This window comes from Empidonax traillii, unplaced genomic scaffold (assembly GCF_003031625.1).
Source record: "Empidonax traillii isolate 1590-97213 ecotype Southwest subspecies unplaced genomic scaffold, ASM303162v1 scaffold698:size334810, whole genome shotgun sequence".
Classification (NCBI taxonomy): Eukaryota; Metazoa; Chordata; class Aves; order Passeriformes; family Tyrannidae; genus Empidonax; species Empidonax traillii.
In genome coordinates, this window is record NW_020955891.1 from 76,203 (window position 1) to 90,708 (window position 14,506).

General features: G+C 42.0%; 1 protein-coding gene across 2 annotated transcripts; it reads left to right on the forward strand.

The window, feature by feature from the left end:
- Nucleotides 1–3,297: 3,297 nt before the first annotated feature.
- On the forward strand, nt 3,298–11,294 carry LOC114065812 (cytochrome c oxidase subunit 7A-related protein, mitochondrial). Of its 2 annotated transcripts, XM_027899986.1 has the most exons (3): nt 3,311–3,444; nt 8,434–8,568; nt 9,446–11,294. In XM_027899986.1, the coding sequence occupies exons 1-3, from the start codon at nt 3,373–3,375 to the stop codon at nt 9,587–9,589; spliced, it is 351 nt and encodes a 116-aa protein (XP_027755787.1). In that variant the 5' UTR covers nt 3,311–3,372; the 3' UTR covers nt 9,590–11,294. The 2 variants fall into 2 exon arrangements, with proteins under 2 accessions (XP_027755788.1, XP_027755787.1); XM_027899987.1 differs by lacking the exon at nt 8,434–8,568 and having other exon boundaries at nt 3,298–3,444.
- The last annotated feature ends 3,212 nt before the right edge of the window (nt 11,295–14,506 follow it).

Sequence of the window (14,506 nt, forward strand, 5' to 3'; positions counted from 1 at the left end):
ACCGGGGAAAAAAAGGGCAGAAAAGCGAGATATAACACAACCTTAGTGAGTTTACCAGGCACACCTATTTATTCTGGTAAATGGTAAAAGAACTGAACAGGAGAAGCTATAGTGCAGCTGCAGACAAATATGCCCAGGAAAGGTTCCAGAAACATTACAATACGAGCTAGATCCCACGGATTTCAATAGGTCAGGACTGCTACGACATAAACCTAGCCATGATTCACAGCATTACACTCTAAAGGAATATGTATACCTCATCTTCAGGGTCTTCTGCTCCATTACAGGCAGACTTGTAATCAAACAAAACTTTTAGATTCTTTTTCTCAGGAATAAATTCTTTTCCACCATAAATTATGCAGCACATCTTCCAGTTCATTAATACTGCCTACTCTTGAAAGCTACAGGGATTTCACAATTCTTCCTGTAACATTTACAAAATATTTCCATAAATTTCCTACTTGCTGAGCAAATAACATATCCTCTCCAGTTAATGTTCCTAACACAGAGTCAGAACATTGACTCAAGGTATCACGTATGGAGCATCCAGCTGGTTCTCTCTGTGAGAGGACAGCACAGACAGAGTTTGAGGGATTAAAATTTCACCAAGAAGAAAACCTGCTTTCAGGGCAACAGGCACAGGTAAGAATCAGTGCAGCAAGGACCTACACTTCTGGTTCATAGCCCTGCTGTCAGAAGTAAATGGGTGTGCAGGGCTCCCAAGGGCTTTCCTCATTAGTGAGCAGTGGTTGTCCTGTGTAGGACATGTCTGTTCACAGGGGGATAAACCCAAGACAACTCAAGGCTCCATTTTGCCACCACCAAACTCAAATTCTAAAATCTAAGCAGAAGGCGTTACACGGGTGGGTAAAGAAATCATATCACACATATTTTTATATGAGTATTTTACTTTCTAAAATATCTGCTATGAGTACGTCTTCCCCCAGCTTATAAGCAAAGTACATTTTAATAATTTTCACTCAGTACATGACCACAGATATTTTTATAGCAAGCATATCTGCCAAACTGTATGTGGGACTATTAACAGGCAATGATCTAACCGGTGTGGGTCACTAATAATTAAAAATTACCAACAAATAACACTTTTTAGTAAGGCCTCAGTATGTTTAATCTTATCCAACAGCAGGCAACTCACAGCGTGAACTCCAAACGTGAATTCGCACTGTTAGACTGATAATAGCAGGATGTTCTGGATCACTGACAAGATCTCAGCTGGCACCTGCCTGTGGCCCTTGGCAGGCACACAGTGACCAAGGAACGCCACAGGACTCTGGGCTGTACGCATGGCAAAGCCCCACCACATCCCACTGCAGCCGGGGGGCTGCTGACTTCTCATGAATGTTAAACTCACAAACAGGAGCAGCATCGTATCACGTTCCCCTGGTTCGTGATGCTGATTTCATTTAGTAAAAGTCTTATTTTACCCAACGTTTCAAATGCTTTTGAAAGACGGCAGGATAGAAGGGAATCACATGCTAGAGACACTCAAATCACTTGTTAGAGACACAGAGATTAAGTCTTATAAAACAAAACTGCTGCTCTCCCTTTTGCAAAATTTGGAATATGTAACATTTTCTTTAAAAAGGACGTCCTTTGATGCTTGATCATTGAGTACTTTCAGGCCTAATCGACAAGAAAGGAGATTTAATCCATGAAACAGAGACCAGCTAACAAGCAAGTTCCAAGGGACATCTGTGTTAGAAACTACTTGTTAGGAGAATTGCCTTGTTAAGGTTTAGGGCTTGATGTGCTCCAACAATCTCAGACCTAGGGAGAGGTTAACAAAGCTTGGGAAGAAGGATGTACCACTGAGAGTGGACACAAAGAATGTAGAATTTATGGGCCACAAGAACATTGGGCAGAACTCCCAAGATAAGTAAGAAACCAATAAGGACAGCTCAGCAACTGCTCAATCAGCTCTGACCAGGTGAAGGGTAATTCTGCCAGAGGGAGAGCATGACCAGAATTACCGACTTGCAGACTACCAACTCAAGAAACCCACCAACTCAAGAGAAAGAATGAGCATGCAGACTAATCAGCATGAGAAGCAAGAGAATAATTAACCAATAGAATTAATAAGGACATTATGTAACTTGCAGCCAGTAAACATTAATGCCTTTGTTTGCTAAAACGTATAAATAGGAAAAAGGTTTGTGGGTGTGTTGGATATGTGCAACACCACCAAGCACCTAGGCTTGCACAACTCTGAAATAAATAATCAATGTATCAGGAACAGTGTGGCCAGCAGGACTAGGGAAGTGGTACCTGCCCTGTACTTGGTGCTGGTGAGGCCACACCTTGAGTCTTGTGTCCGGGTCTGGCCCCCTCGCTTCAGGAAGGACATTGAGGTGCTGGAGCACATCCAGAGAAGGGAAACACAAAGCTGGTGAAAGGTCTGGAGCACAAGTCCTATGAGGAGCAGCAGAGGGAGCTGGAGGTGTTTAGCCTGGAGAAAAGGAGCCTCAGGGGAGACCTCATCACACTCCTCAAGTACCTGTAAGGAGGCTGTAGCCAGGTCGGGGTCAGCCCCTTCTCCCAGGCAACAAGTGACGGGATGAGAGGAAACGGCCTCAAGCCGTGCCAGCCTCAAGAAGGTTTAGGCTGGACATTAGGAAGAATTTCTTCACAGAGGGGTGATTAGACATTGGCATGGGCTGTCCAGGGAGGCGGTGCAGTCGCCCTTCCTGGAGGTATTTAGGGAATTCGGTGACACGGTCCAGCTGACAAGGTGGCGTTCAGACACAGGCTGGACTCGACGACCTCACCAGTCTTTCCCAGCTCGTAGCACTCCGGGCAGTGCCCCCTCCCAGGTCACATCGCACCCAGCACACAAACACCAGCACACTCCCCACCATCTCCCCTCACGGGCCGGGCCCGACGGCCCCGCCCCCCGCGCAAAAGCCGCGCGACCCGCGCGCTCCCGTGGCCCCGCCCCCCAGTGGGGGCACCCCAGGGCAGGGGGCGGGGCCTCGCCTCCCGCCCTCGCTGATTGGCCGATGTAAGACACGCCCCTCCCACCGCCCTTCACGCTCCCGCTCGGCTTGCTCGGGGGGCCCGGATTTTTTGCCTGATTCAAAATTGTCGCTAGGCTCACCTTCTTCGCGAGCGCCGGGCGTGTTTTGAAGAGAGGCGCTCCCGCTGCCTTGGTACAGGCTCTTGTATTTTGCCGGATTTCTTTTCTTTTTGTTTTGTTCTTTTCTTTTACCTTCTTCCTTCGGCGGCGTCCCGTGCAGGCGGCAGTGCCGGGTGCCCGCGAGCCGGCGGGGCCCTTGACTGCTGCCGCGCCCCGGAGCAGCCGGCCGTGGCGGGGGTCCTTTCCGGGCGCGGTCGCAGCGGCGCCCCCCGCCCGCCATGTACTACAAGTTCAGCGGCTTCGCGCAGCGCCTCGTCGGGGCCACGGCGGCCGCCGCCTACAGCCCGCAGGTAACGCACCCGGCAGGGACTGCGGCCGGGCCGGGGGGGAACCGACCGCTCCGCCGCGCATAGAGCGCACCCGGCTCCTCGCGTGACCTTGGGCGGGCCCCGAGTGGGCCGTGGGTGTATCGGGGGTCGTGGAAAGGGCTTAACACGCCGTCACCGCACGGGACGGGCCTCTGGCCGGTGGTGGTTTAGAGTCACAGAATCAGTTAGGCTGGAAAACGCCTTAGGGATCATCGAGCCCAGCCTGTGACCGAACACCAGCCTGTCAGCTGGGGCACCGAGTGCCCTGACCAGTCTTTCCTTTAACACCTCCAGGGACTCCATCATCCCCCTGGGCACCTCCAATTTCTGATCGCCCTTTCTGTGAAGAAATTCCTTCTTATGTTCAACCTAAACCTCCTCTGGCACAGCATAGTATTGTGTTCTCTTGTCCTGTTGCTTGCCGTCTGGGCAGCCGACCCCCGCCTGGCTACAGCCTCCTTTCAGGCAGTTGTGGAGAGTGATGAGGTCACCCTTGAGCCTCCTCTTCTCCAGGGTAAACACCCCCAGCTCCCTCGCAGGATTTGTGCTCCAGACCCTTACCAGGCCTGTTGCCTTTCTCTGGACTCACTCCAGCACCTCAGTGTCCTTCTGGAATTGAAGTGCCCACGACTGGACATAGGACTGTGAATTGCAGCTGGCAGGTCAGAGCAGTCCTGCAGCCAGTCCCCTCTCTGTTCACATAGGAAAAAAAATTACTGGAAGCATTAAAACCTTTATCAGAGAGGACACAAATCTATAGAAGTTTGTTTAAAGCAAAATAAACCACTTTTCCTGTACTATCTTTAGTACTAGTCCTTAGCTGTGTCACACAAATGTGCTGTGCCATAGAATAGCTACTTAACTAGCAGCGGATTCTAACAAAAAATTCCCTGAGTTTTAAATGTGTGTTGTTCTTTCCATCTCAGTCCTAGCATTCTTAGAAGACTTAAGTTTTACGTTTAACAAAGTTGCATAAAATAGTCTGAACAATTCAGCTTATTTGAATAAATGGAAACTTCCTCAGGTGATGCAGCTGAGGAGTCAAATAGGTTGAAAACTACTTCTCATCTTTGGTAGGACAATGACTGCCATAACCATTACAAATGCAATGAAAAGTATTAATTCAAAGAGGTGGTTTGTGTTTAAAGTACAAACAGTGGGACCAGTTTCAAATGTCAGGTGAGGACAAGGATATGAACTTTTCCCTAGTTCTTCAAGGCTGAACATGAGCCAAAGTAGAAATTTAGTTACGCTACCGGATCTTTACCTGATACAACTTATTTTGCTTGTATCTATTTAAACTCCCCGTGAACCACAGATCTTTTGATTTTTATCCCCTATGAATTGCTTGGAGTTTGTTGAGAAGCTATAATGGTCAACATTTTATGCCACAGGCGTTATTTAATAGGTGCACAAAATCACTTTTACTTAAATGTATGTCATCCCAGTACAAACAAAGCCTCAGGTGATCCTACCTAAGAGCATCTTTGTGTCAGATATAACAATATTTTAACCTTATACAGTGGGGTGTGTTCTACTATGGAGGACCTGCTGTTTAGGTCAGAAGTGTCTAGGTTCAGCAAGTTCATGAAAGTTATTTCAATACCTATTCTGAAATACTAATTCTCAGCTTAACTTTCTTTCCCCTTTTCTTTTTGGTCCTTACCTCAATTTTCTCTGCTTTCTCATTCTCTAATCTGTTTGAGCAATTCCCCCTAACATTTAAAAACTTGAGTGTGGTGCTGTCTCCATTAAATTATGCTCCAAATCCTTAACTGTTCTGTGCTGTTGGGAACATGTCCATTTGATTTGCAGATTCATACTAGAAAGGGATAAATTTGTTTTAACTTTGAGCGTGATGGCCAACCGACAGATATACTGTGTCCTAAGACCTTCAGACCTCTGAGAACAAACACTACAGCAGGGTAGGCTGAGAATTCTGTTTGCTGTTTTGGATTAGCTACATGTCTTGACCTTTCTTGGAGGACTTCAGCATCTCAGAAAGTCTTTGCTGTAGTGTGCTGATGAAATCAGCTGATGCTGACTGTTCTGCATGACTACCTCTGCTGTACGTTGTCCAAGAATTGGAAAAAAAAAACATATTATAGTGACTAGAAATAAAAGATAAGGACCTTAATCTCAGAAGAGGAATTATTGATGTGTAACATTTTTTTAAATGAAGCTTATAAGGTCAGATGTGTAGAGGCATTAATTCCTTATTTCTACCCAGAATGTAGCCGGATATCTCTTAAATATAGTTTTAGTAATGTTAAATACAAGTTACAAGGGTCATTTAAGGTGTCTCAGTTCTTACTTAAAAATGATCTGCAGCGAAGTTTGGCCATGACGTTATACTGAGGATTTCTCTTCAGTCACGCTAAGCTTAGCAAGCAGCTGGGGCTGAGATAAAGTGCTTGCCAATAACCACAGACAAGCACCAAGTAGGAACAGCCAGGCAGTTACACTGATTTAGCTCAGCTGCTGAGCTTGGGTGGCGCTGACCACAAGATTCACAATTCATGGATGGAATTCAAGTGGAATTTTATGTTGGAGTGAGGAACCCTGATTAATGCAGTGTCTGTGTTAGGCAAACTGAATGCTCTCCCTTCTGCAGCACGTGTTTTATTGTACTCTTTCCTGGAGCCAGCGAACCACCTCAGTAGTTTTCATGTAAAGTGCCATATGATGTTCTTAACTGGTGCCTTGCTGCTCTGGAAGTAATTTACAACGGTGCACTGATGATTATATTAGTTTTCTGAAAGGATTTCATTTGATTTCCTGCTCAAGTTGGACCATTATGAGTCGGGTCCGAAATGCTACAGCTCCAGCAGAAGGAGAATCCTATAACTATCTGAACAGGAATGTATTTCTAAAGCCAGAAGAAGTGTGCAATTAACCAATAGTGTGCAGTTAACCAATAGTTGTTAACACGAGTGATTTCACTATTCCAATAGTAATCCAATGCAAGAGTGTGTCTTGCATCCAGGCAGTCTCCTGGAGGTGCAGGAGTTTTAGTGCTAGTAACAAATGGTAGGGATTGCCTCCTATCTCTGAGCTTAGGAATGATCAAAGAAATATCTTTATCCTGAAGCTGTTGGAAGTAGTTTGCAGCATACTCCAATTCTCCGTATTTACATTTTTCACATACTACAGATAGTTCATGAAATAAAGTAGACATGATCACAACAAGCAGGAATTGCAGTGATTTAGTAACAGTGGGAGTTACTAGATGGCACTGCTGCTGAAAAAGGTGGGCTCTCAAGACGGTGAAAGTGAGATTCAGGTTTGGAAATTTTAAGGCAGAGGAGAGGTGTACATTTCACATTTGTGGCGATACTAACAATCAAGAAGGCAAGAAAAGTTTTGGAGAAAAAGTCAGCTGCATGTGTAGTGTAAACATCTGGTCTGCAGTTCTATCAAATCACCAACCTTTTAAAGACAAACCTAACAAAGTACTTAAAGCTCCTATAGACAAAAATAGTGGTTCCAAAATTGCTTTCTTCAAGTCTTTTGACATAGCTGGTACTTAGACTTGGATATATAGTCAGCAACTTCCCCTGGCTAAAAATAGTTCCTTAGATGCTTCCTTCTTACCAGCATGACCAGAAGTGTCACGGTTCTTAAATAATTCAGCCTTTACCTTCTGCACAAGCCTGTTCAGTAGAAAGGCAGTAGTTACTGAATATGCCAGAGAATGCAGTTTTGGCTGCTGTCTTTCAAAATGTAACTGGGAAGGTCACAAATGGATTCTGATGTTCATTTAGGCACTAGAACAGTGGGAAGCTGAACCCACATATCCAGGATAGAGCACTGATGACCATTCCATAGGCTGTTTCGGGAAGCTGAGAAATCTGGTCTTTTTGCTGAAGATACCTGTTGTAGCAGAGAATTTACATATGGAAAGCACGTGTCTGGTGTATGGCAGGCGTAAGAGTGCTAGTCTGATTCCAGCTCCAAATACTGTTCAGGCTGTTCTTTTAAATACAAAATGCATTAGCTAGTGCTTTCAACAGAAATTACAATTTCAGTGCAGAACTTGGCCCATGGAGAGCACTTGCTGCTTCTGTTTATAATGAAAACCTGTTGCATTAATCTGCCTGTACAATGTTTTTAATTCTGAATCAGCTTAGAAAAAAAAATTATGACTATTTCAGGAGCCATAATATCAAAATCACTGCCATGTGTCCAGACATAACTTTTAAATCTAACTGGAATAATAAAGGCAAGGAGGATGTCATGATGGCTATGGCTTTGTGCCCTTAGGCACAGAACTGGATTATGTAGTTTTTAGTTATGGCAAAGTAGAGTACAACCATCTGAACCAAGGGGGAACTGAGGTGCTGCTCATGTGGAGTTCACAGAGGTGTGGCAAGTTCTAGCAACACGTGAATTACAAGATATAGTTACGTCTGCATAAAATATCCACCATGTCAGGACCTCTGGAGTGTCCCTGAGTACCGCTTATGACTTCTGTGTGATACTAGGGATCCTAACCTTTTTTTTTTTTTTTGACTCAAAATATGCTTCCAAATTATTTAAGGCCAGGTTATTTATGACTACTACTTGGAGCATTCGGGAGGCAGAGTTCATTCGCCACTCCAATCCTAGCATCAGGGTTCCTTGCTTATAATCCTACTGCTCAGAGAGAGTCCTAGATAGTCTGACTATGTGCAAAATACAAGCAGTAATTTGGACCCAGTACCAGCACAGAAAAACAATAGCTACAAGTTTATGCCATGAGGAAATTGCAGAGGAGGCTCCTAATTTCCTTGCTGAGCTCTGACCCAAAGATGTTGCTGAGAAATCAGTGGGCCGGCAGCACGTCTGGAGCTCATTGTCACAGGTCTTCATACCAGATAAATAGTCTCTGTAATGTATCCTTGTAATGACTGGCAGCGTGCCTGCCTAACCTGACAGTTGGTACATTTGCAAGTGTTATATACCTTGATATGTTAATCTTTATTTATGCAGGGACTCAAACCAATAGTTTCCACTGAATCCCCAGCTCCGATTTCTGGGACAACAAGTAAACTTGCTTCAGATTTTCCAGCAACTGATTCTTACTTGGCTAAAAACAAGGTACCAGACCTACAGAAAATTTTTCAGGTAATGACAACTTTGAGAGTAACTTACAGAAAACTGGAGAGTGGGACATACCTGTCCTTATTTTAATGAAGCTAACTTCTTTTGTCATTCTATAATACCTAAATTCTGTAAAGTCTAAAGAAATGCCAAGTGCAGTATAACCTGTACACTGGTACTATACTACAAAGTGTATATATGCCTTGTATAGGAGATAAGTACAGGAAGTGGAAAGCCTAATAACATTGTCTTTTTGCTGGCTTCAGAAGATGTTTGTTGTGTTATTTGACTACTGAAAGCCCTTTCTCTCTGGATATCCAAGCATTTGCCTTAAAGCAGATCTGAAGGAGCAAAGCAGATCATGTGCATAGTTATTTGAATATTACTGAAACTGTTTATAATGCAGTATAAGAAGAACACAGTAAAGTTTTCAAGGCCAGTTTGTTAGCTATGCAATTTCTAGGCATATTAGGACTTTTCATGAAATAAATTAGTAAAGCATTTTTTTTTAAAGCATGTGCTTCATATACTGTTCCCTTTTCTCTCTTACATGCCACTTGCACGTGGAATGTGTCAGTCTGACTTGGTGAATATCTTTTTATACCCATCCTTTCATGTTCTTTTGTTAGTGACACTTTTTCCATCCAGGTCCTCTTGAGAAATATTTCAATATATATTCTTTCTACTTGCACTTAACAGCTTTGGCTAACAAAATTAACGTGCCTTTGCTCATTTGCCTTGCTAGATAGAAACCACAGAATACACTTGATTGTAGCATATTTGTCAGGGGGTTTCCCTCTTGGAAGTCTCTTAATTTATGCAGGGTAGCTTGTTCCTTAATGACCTTGGTATGGGTGTTAATTTCTTTTTTGTTTGTTTTCTTTTTGAACTATTCCCACAGAGAGCAGACGGACTGCCAGTACACCTGAAACGAGGAGTGCCAGACAGGCTGCTTTATCGGACCACAATGGCTCTAACAATAGGCGGGACTATCTATTGTCTGGTAGCTCTGTACATGGCCTCGCAACCAAGACAACAAAAATAAATGAACCACAACTCATGGGACTCATGACGCCTCTCTGAAGGACCTCCTGCACGCATCTCTTTGCACTCGATTCTGTGGTCACATAGGGTTCATTATTCAGATTAAATTTCTTGGAGAAAATGGTTTTAAGTTTTTTGCCTTATGTATTCTAAAAAACTATAAATGGTCAAATGCATAATTTTAACATATGGTTGTAGCTTTTGTTGTCATGCAGGAATGTACAAAGAACTGGAGAAAGTTAAGCTTTTCCTTCCTTCCCTCCCCCAACTTAAACAGTGTTAGAGAGAGGACAGGACAAATACTCAAGGGCTATGAACCTCATTCCTTAGTGGAAGGATGCTGCTAGTTTCCAAAACACTTAAAGCAAATAATTTAATTATGAGAGCATACTGTACTGGGAACTTTTTCTGTCATATACAGCTCATTTTACAAAAGGAGTTGGCAGTGTAAGTTTTCCAAATGCTGGTATATTATTAAATATTTGTGCCTCTGGTGGTAGGACAAAGGAGCATTTAAAGTGGATTTATTCCATAACTTCAGCATCAGTGTGTGCAGCAGAGTGCACCAGTATGGCAGCATCAGTTATACTGGGTTTTGCAACTTTCATTTGTCAAATTGTATTATTGTGCAATAAATTACATGAATACTAAACCAGGCAAGTCTTGAAAGTTTCAGACCACTTCAGCAGGCCTGGTAGAGAAATAAACATATTGGTATGTTTTTAAGTTCAACTTGTAGATCTCAAACCAGGCAATTGATTCAGCTGCCTTACTGTCTTCTTTTTGAGACAGTAAATCTCTTAAAACCCTCTCTCAGATCTCATTGAATGTTTAACTGTAATCTTTGGTGAAACAGGCCACTGTCATAACTCAGCTGCTTATTATTTTCAGTGCCCACACATTTATGTAGCCACATACACGCACATTTCCTTTGTTGTGTGGGTGGAAGGGGGACAAGTCAATAAAACCATTTATGGATTTCCTTTCCCTTGTAATAGCATAGCCTTGGACTGCAAGCTTCATACAAGTCTTCACAAAATCCTCTAATTTGATAGATCCTCCTCTGGCCCTGAACATCGATTATTCACTCTTGCTCACCCAGGCTCTGGATAAGCATGGATTTACTGATCTCTGTAGAGACCCTTCTCTCCCAGAACTCTGCATAAACAACATTCAAAGTAAATAAGAAAACCCATTGATAAAGGAGCCTAAAACTTCAATTTTTTTCAATCTTTTACTAAAAGCATTCTGATTTTTTTCGCAGTCAAGTTACATCAAAGCCTTATTACTGTTCCATAGGAAAGAAAATAGCTGTTTGTATTATGATCTCAGATTTCAGTCAATATTGGTATTTCAGGATGAGAGAGATTTAAGTCACTGAAAAATAATTCTGTAAGCACAGCTAGAGCCAAAGAATAGCATAGAATAACTGAATTCTGCAGGAATTGACAGTTGTGTTGCCTCTACTGATAAAATATTTTATCCTCAGTAGTCCATGCTTCCATGGCACTAAGAATCTTCTGCTGTAGCCTGCTAAATCCTACAAAAAACAGAACAAAAAACCCCCCCGTCACAAAACAAAAAAATTGTGAAAGAAAATAAGAAGGAGAAAGCAGCACAGTAGGTTGTTGTCTGTCTTTCCCCACATACCATCTATTAAGCACTGCCTACAAGAATTTTCTAATAAAGGATACTTTGCACATAAACTTGACTGATAGATTTTCATGAAGACTGGTTTTACTCAGCGTATTTTCGTGCTCTTAGTTTTTTGAATCGGTTTGGGTTTGGTTTTTTTTTTTTTTTTATAGAGGGTGGGTTTGGGGTTTGTTTTGTTTTGTTGTGGGGGTTTTGTTTGTTTTAAAGAACTGGTTTTAAAGTATATACAGAGGATAACAACTTTCTGCTTGCTGCCAAAGCAGATGTGGGTAAAGTAATTAAGCTGTTGTCCCATAGCTCATTAGCCAGTGGGAATACCCTTCAAGTACTTGTGGAAGGAATGACAGACTTATCACTCAGGTCCAGCTTGCCTACAGGGAAATCAACTAGGAGATTGAGTTCATGTGTTGCTATAGAGGTCATGGCTGAAGATATGGATATCAGAATTTTCTTCCTATTGCCCTGAGCCTAGCTTTTTCCAGCTCTTTGTCAGCTGGTAAAATCATTGTGCTAAAGGGAAGAGACACCCCCATCAGATTTTGCAAATAAACAGAGACTGCCTAATTCATTGCCTTTTTTTTTTCCTCTCCAGCATTTGGAGTTTGAAAAGCTATTTTCACTTTACCCTCCTCAGAAAAGCTGACCCCGTTGAAGGTTGAGAGTACTGCTTCAGCTCAGATTCACATCCCTGGTTCAGTTGGGGGTTAAAGAGCAAAGAGGATTGTCTGCAGTCAGTGATACAGCGCCAGCCCTGAAAAAGGAGACTGCATTTCTGTATTCTGACAGCAACGTGTTCTGAAAAAACAGGAAAGCTTGCAAGCTGTAACCGGGAGGTTAGGCTGTGGGAGCAAAATCTTGCCCTTTTTTTCTCAATTAGTTTTGAGATCATCATTAAGAAATTACAACATGGAAAATGCTTTTTCCCCTTAGAAAAAAAAAATCTCAGTTAAATATCTGCTTTAAAAAATTTCTGATGCCAGGTTTCTGTGAGGATTCAAGAGGGTTTTAGTGTTTTGAATTATTATTTGTGAAAGAGAGACATAATTATCTTAAAATGTCAACAACACCCTTACCTTTACAAGTACTCTGACCCCCACCTGATGTGAAACAAGTTCTTAAGTAAGGAGAAGTAGGGGTGACTTGCATAATCAAGAAGGCTACTTAAATATGTCATCCCCAGAAGTAATAATCAGATGGGTACTGCAGCTTTATCATGTGTGTTATGTCCTGCTTGTTTTTCAAGACCCTCTCAGTTTTGTCTTAGAAAATATGCAACCTACCAGCAGTGAGAACCGAGGAAGAAAAAAAGCAGATGCATTTTTAAATGATAGCTTGTATTCTAGTGGGTTTTTTGCTTGAAGGTGCAGTAGAGAATAAATTATAATAAGCTCTCGTGCCCCAAGGTGCTGAATGTGGAAGGGAAATCAGTCAAGATTTACAGTACTCTGGAACAAAATTATCTCATGGGTAATCATCCATCCCCGATGGCATTATGTTATTATTCAGAGACAGTGGTTTTGCTTCTTAAATGATTTCTCTGGCAACCTGGATCGGATAGTTGTATCTTTTAAATGGTTTTTAAATAAGATTCCCCCCTGCTACTTTTTATGTGGGAGTAGTAGAATAAATGCATTTGAGAAGACTTTGGTAGTATGCACATATGTCTTTTGGCTGCTTTAAAAATAAAAGTATGTTAAGTAGAGGATTCCTCCAGAGTATTTCAGGATGACCATACAGTCTCAACAGGCCTTTACCTTAATATTTTAAACTCTCAGTGGACTGATTATGTCAATACTAGGACATTAAGTGACTGAACTTGCCTAAAGTAAAGCTTTCAAATTAGAAGGCGCTGTAAGGAATAAAAGCAAGAGAAAATAGAAATTTTGAATCAAGTCTTACAGACCTAAAAAAGCCAAAGTGAGTGTTTAAGAACTGTTTCCTTGCACATATGTACATAGTACTCAGGTAAAGCACAGTGCTAATAATGCCAAAGCTTAATCTGTTTTAATATGGTCAGTGGGAAGAACTGGCCTGTAATCTAAGCATTAATTTTAAGCAATAGGCATGATTAACAGCCTTTTAAGCATTTTGTTTATTCAGTACTAATTGCATCTTCGTATTTATAAAAGATTATTAATTTGAAACAATTCCAGTTAGCTGCAGTGCAAGTGATGCACAGATTGCTTAAAGATAGAAGCATATTTGGTGTGAAGGGGAGTGCAAGCATTCCTGTGGATCAGGAAATAGGGTGTATGCTGTCAAGCATCAGTTTGGCATCTCACTAACACCAGATCTTATCTCCTGGTGCTTCTCACGTAATTCCAGACTGCTTTTGGATATGGCACTAGACAGAAAGAACATTTTTTTTGTACATTAATTATCTTAAAATACAAGAAAGTGAAATTAAAGTGTCTGTTTCCTCACACATATACCCTCCAGTCTGTTGCAGGCAACCCATATCTGGGCTACAGTAAGGCAGTCATCATCCTCTGGCTCCAAAAAAATCTGATACTCCACGATACAACATTTTTTCTAAATTATTTTGCCCAGTGGATCCAGTGCTGCAAAATCGAGGTTGGAGAGAGGGAGAAGTACTTTTCCTCACTTCACATCAGCTGCATACCACTATTGCTTTCCCCCCCTTCCTCACTCCCACATTCTTATTCTGAAGACCATGAAAATTTTTCTAGTTTACTTCCTTTTTTCCTACAGGAATGAAATAGTTTCTAAGTGCTTCAAGAGAACTTCTAAAATATTCATAACAGAAGGCATATATTTGTCACATGTATTTTTTTCTCTGCAAGTTGGAACAAGCCCTGGAAGTTTCCCTTGTCAAGTACAATGATCCTGTCAACCCAGTGAAAAGTCTTTGAAGCAGCTTTTTTACAGGTGTGCAAACACAGGGGCATCAAGTGACTTGCCGCTTACAAGCGCCAGACTATATTTCAAAGAAATATGGGAAATACTTCTCTCCTGCAACATTCTTACACTTAAGCCATACTGTCTCGAGTGTTTATTGTACCTGTTCTTGTACCTTGCTTACCATTTAGTCGTACACATTAATTTTGCTCTCGAGTGCTTTATCTGCTTATGGTGTAGTACAACCTCAAGCATCTTGGAAACCTTTCTGATTTCATCACAGACCTAATTTTTAGCACCCAAAATGAGAAATTCAGGCATTAATTATAATGTGTGTCTATTACAAAACTTTCACTTGGGGCATAGAGACAGCTGACAGCATCCATAGCAGAGTTCAGTACGA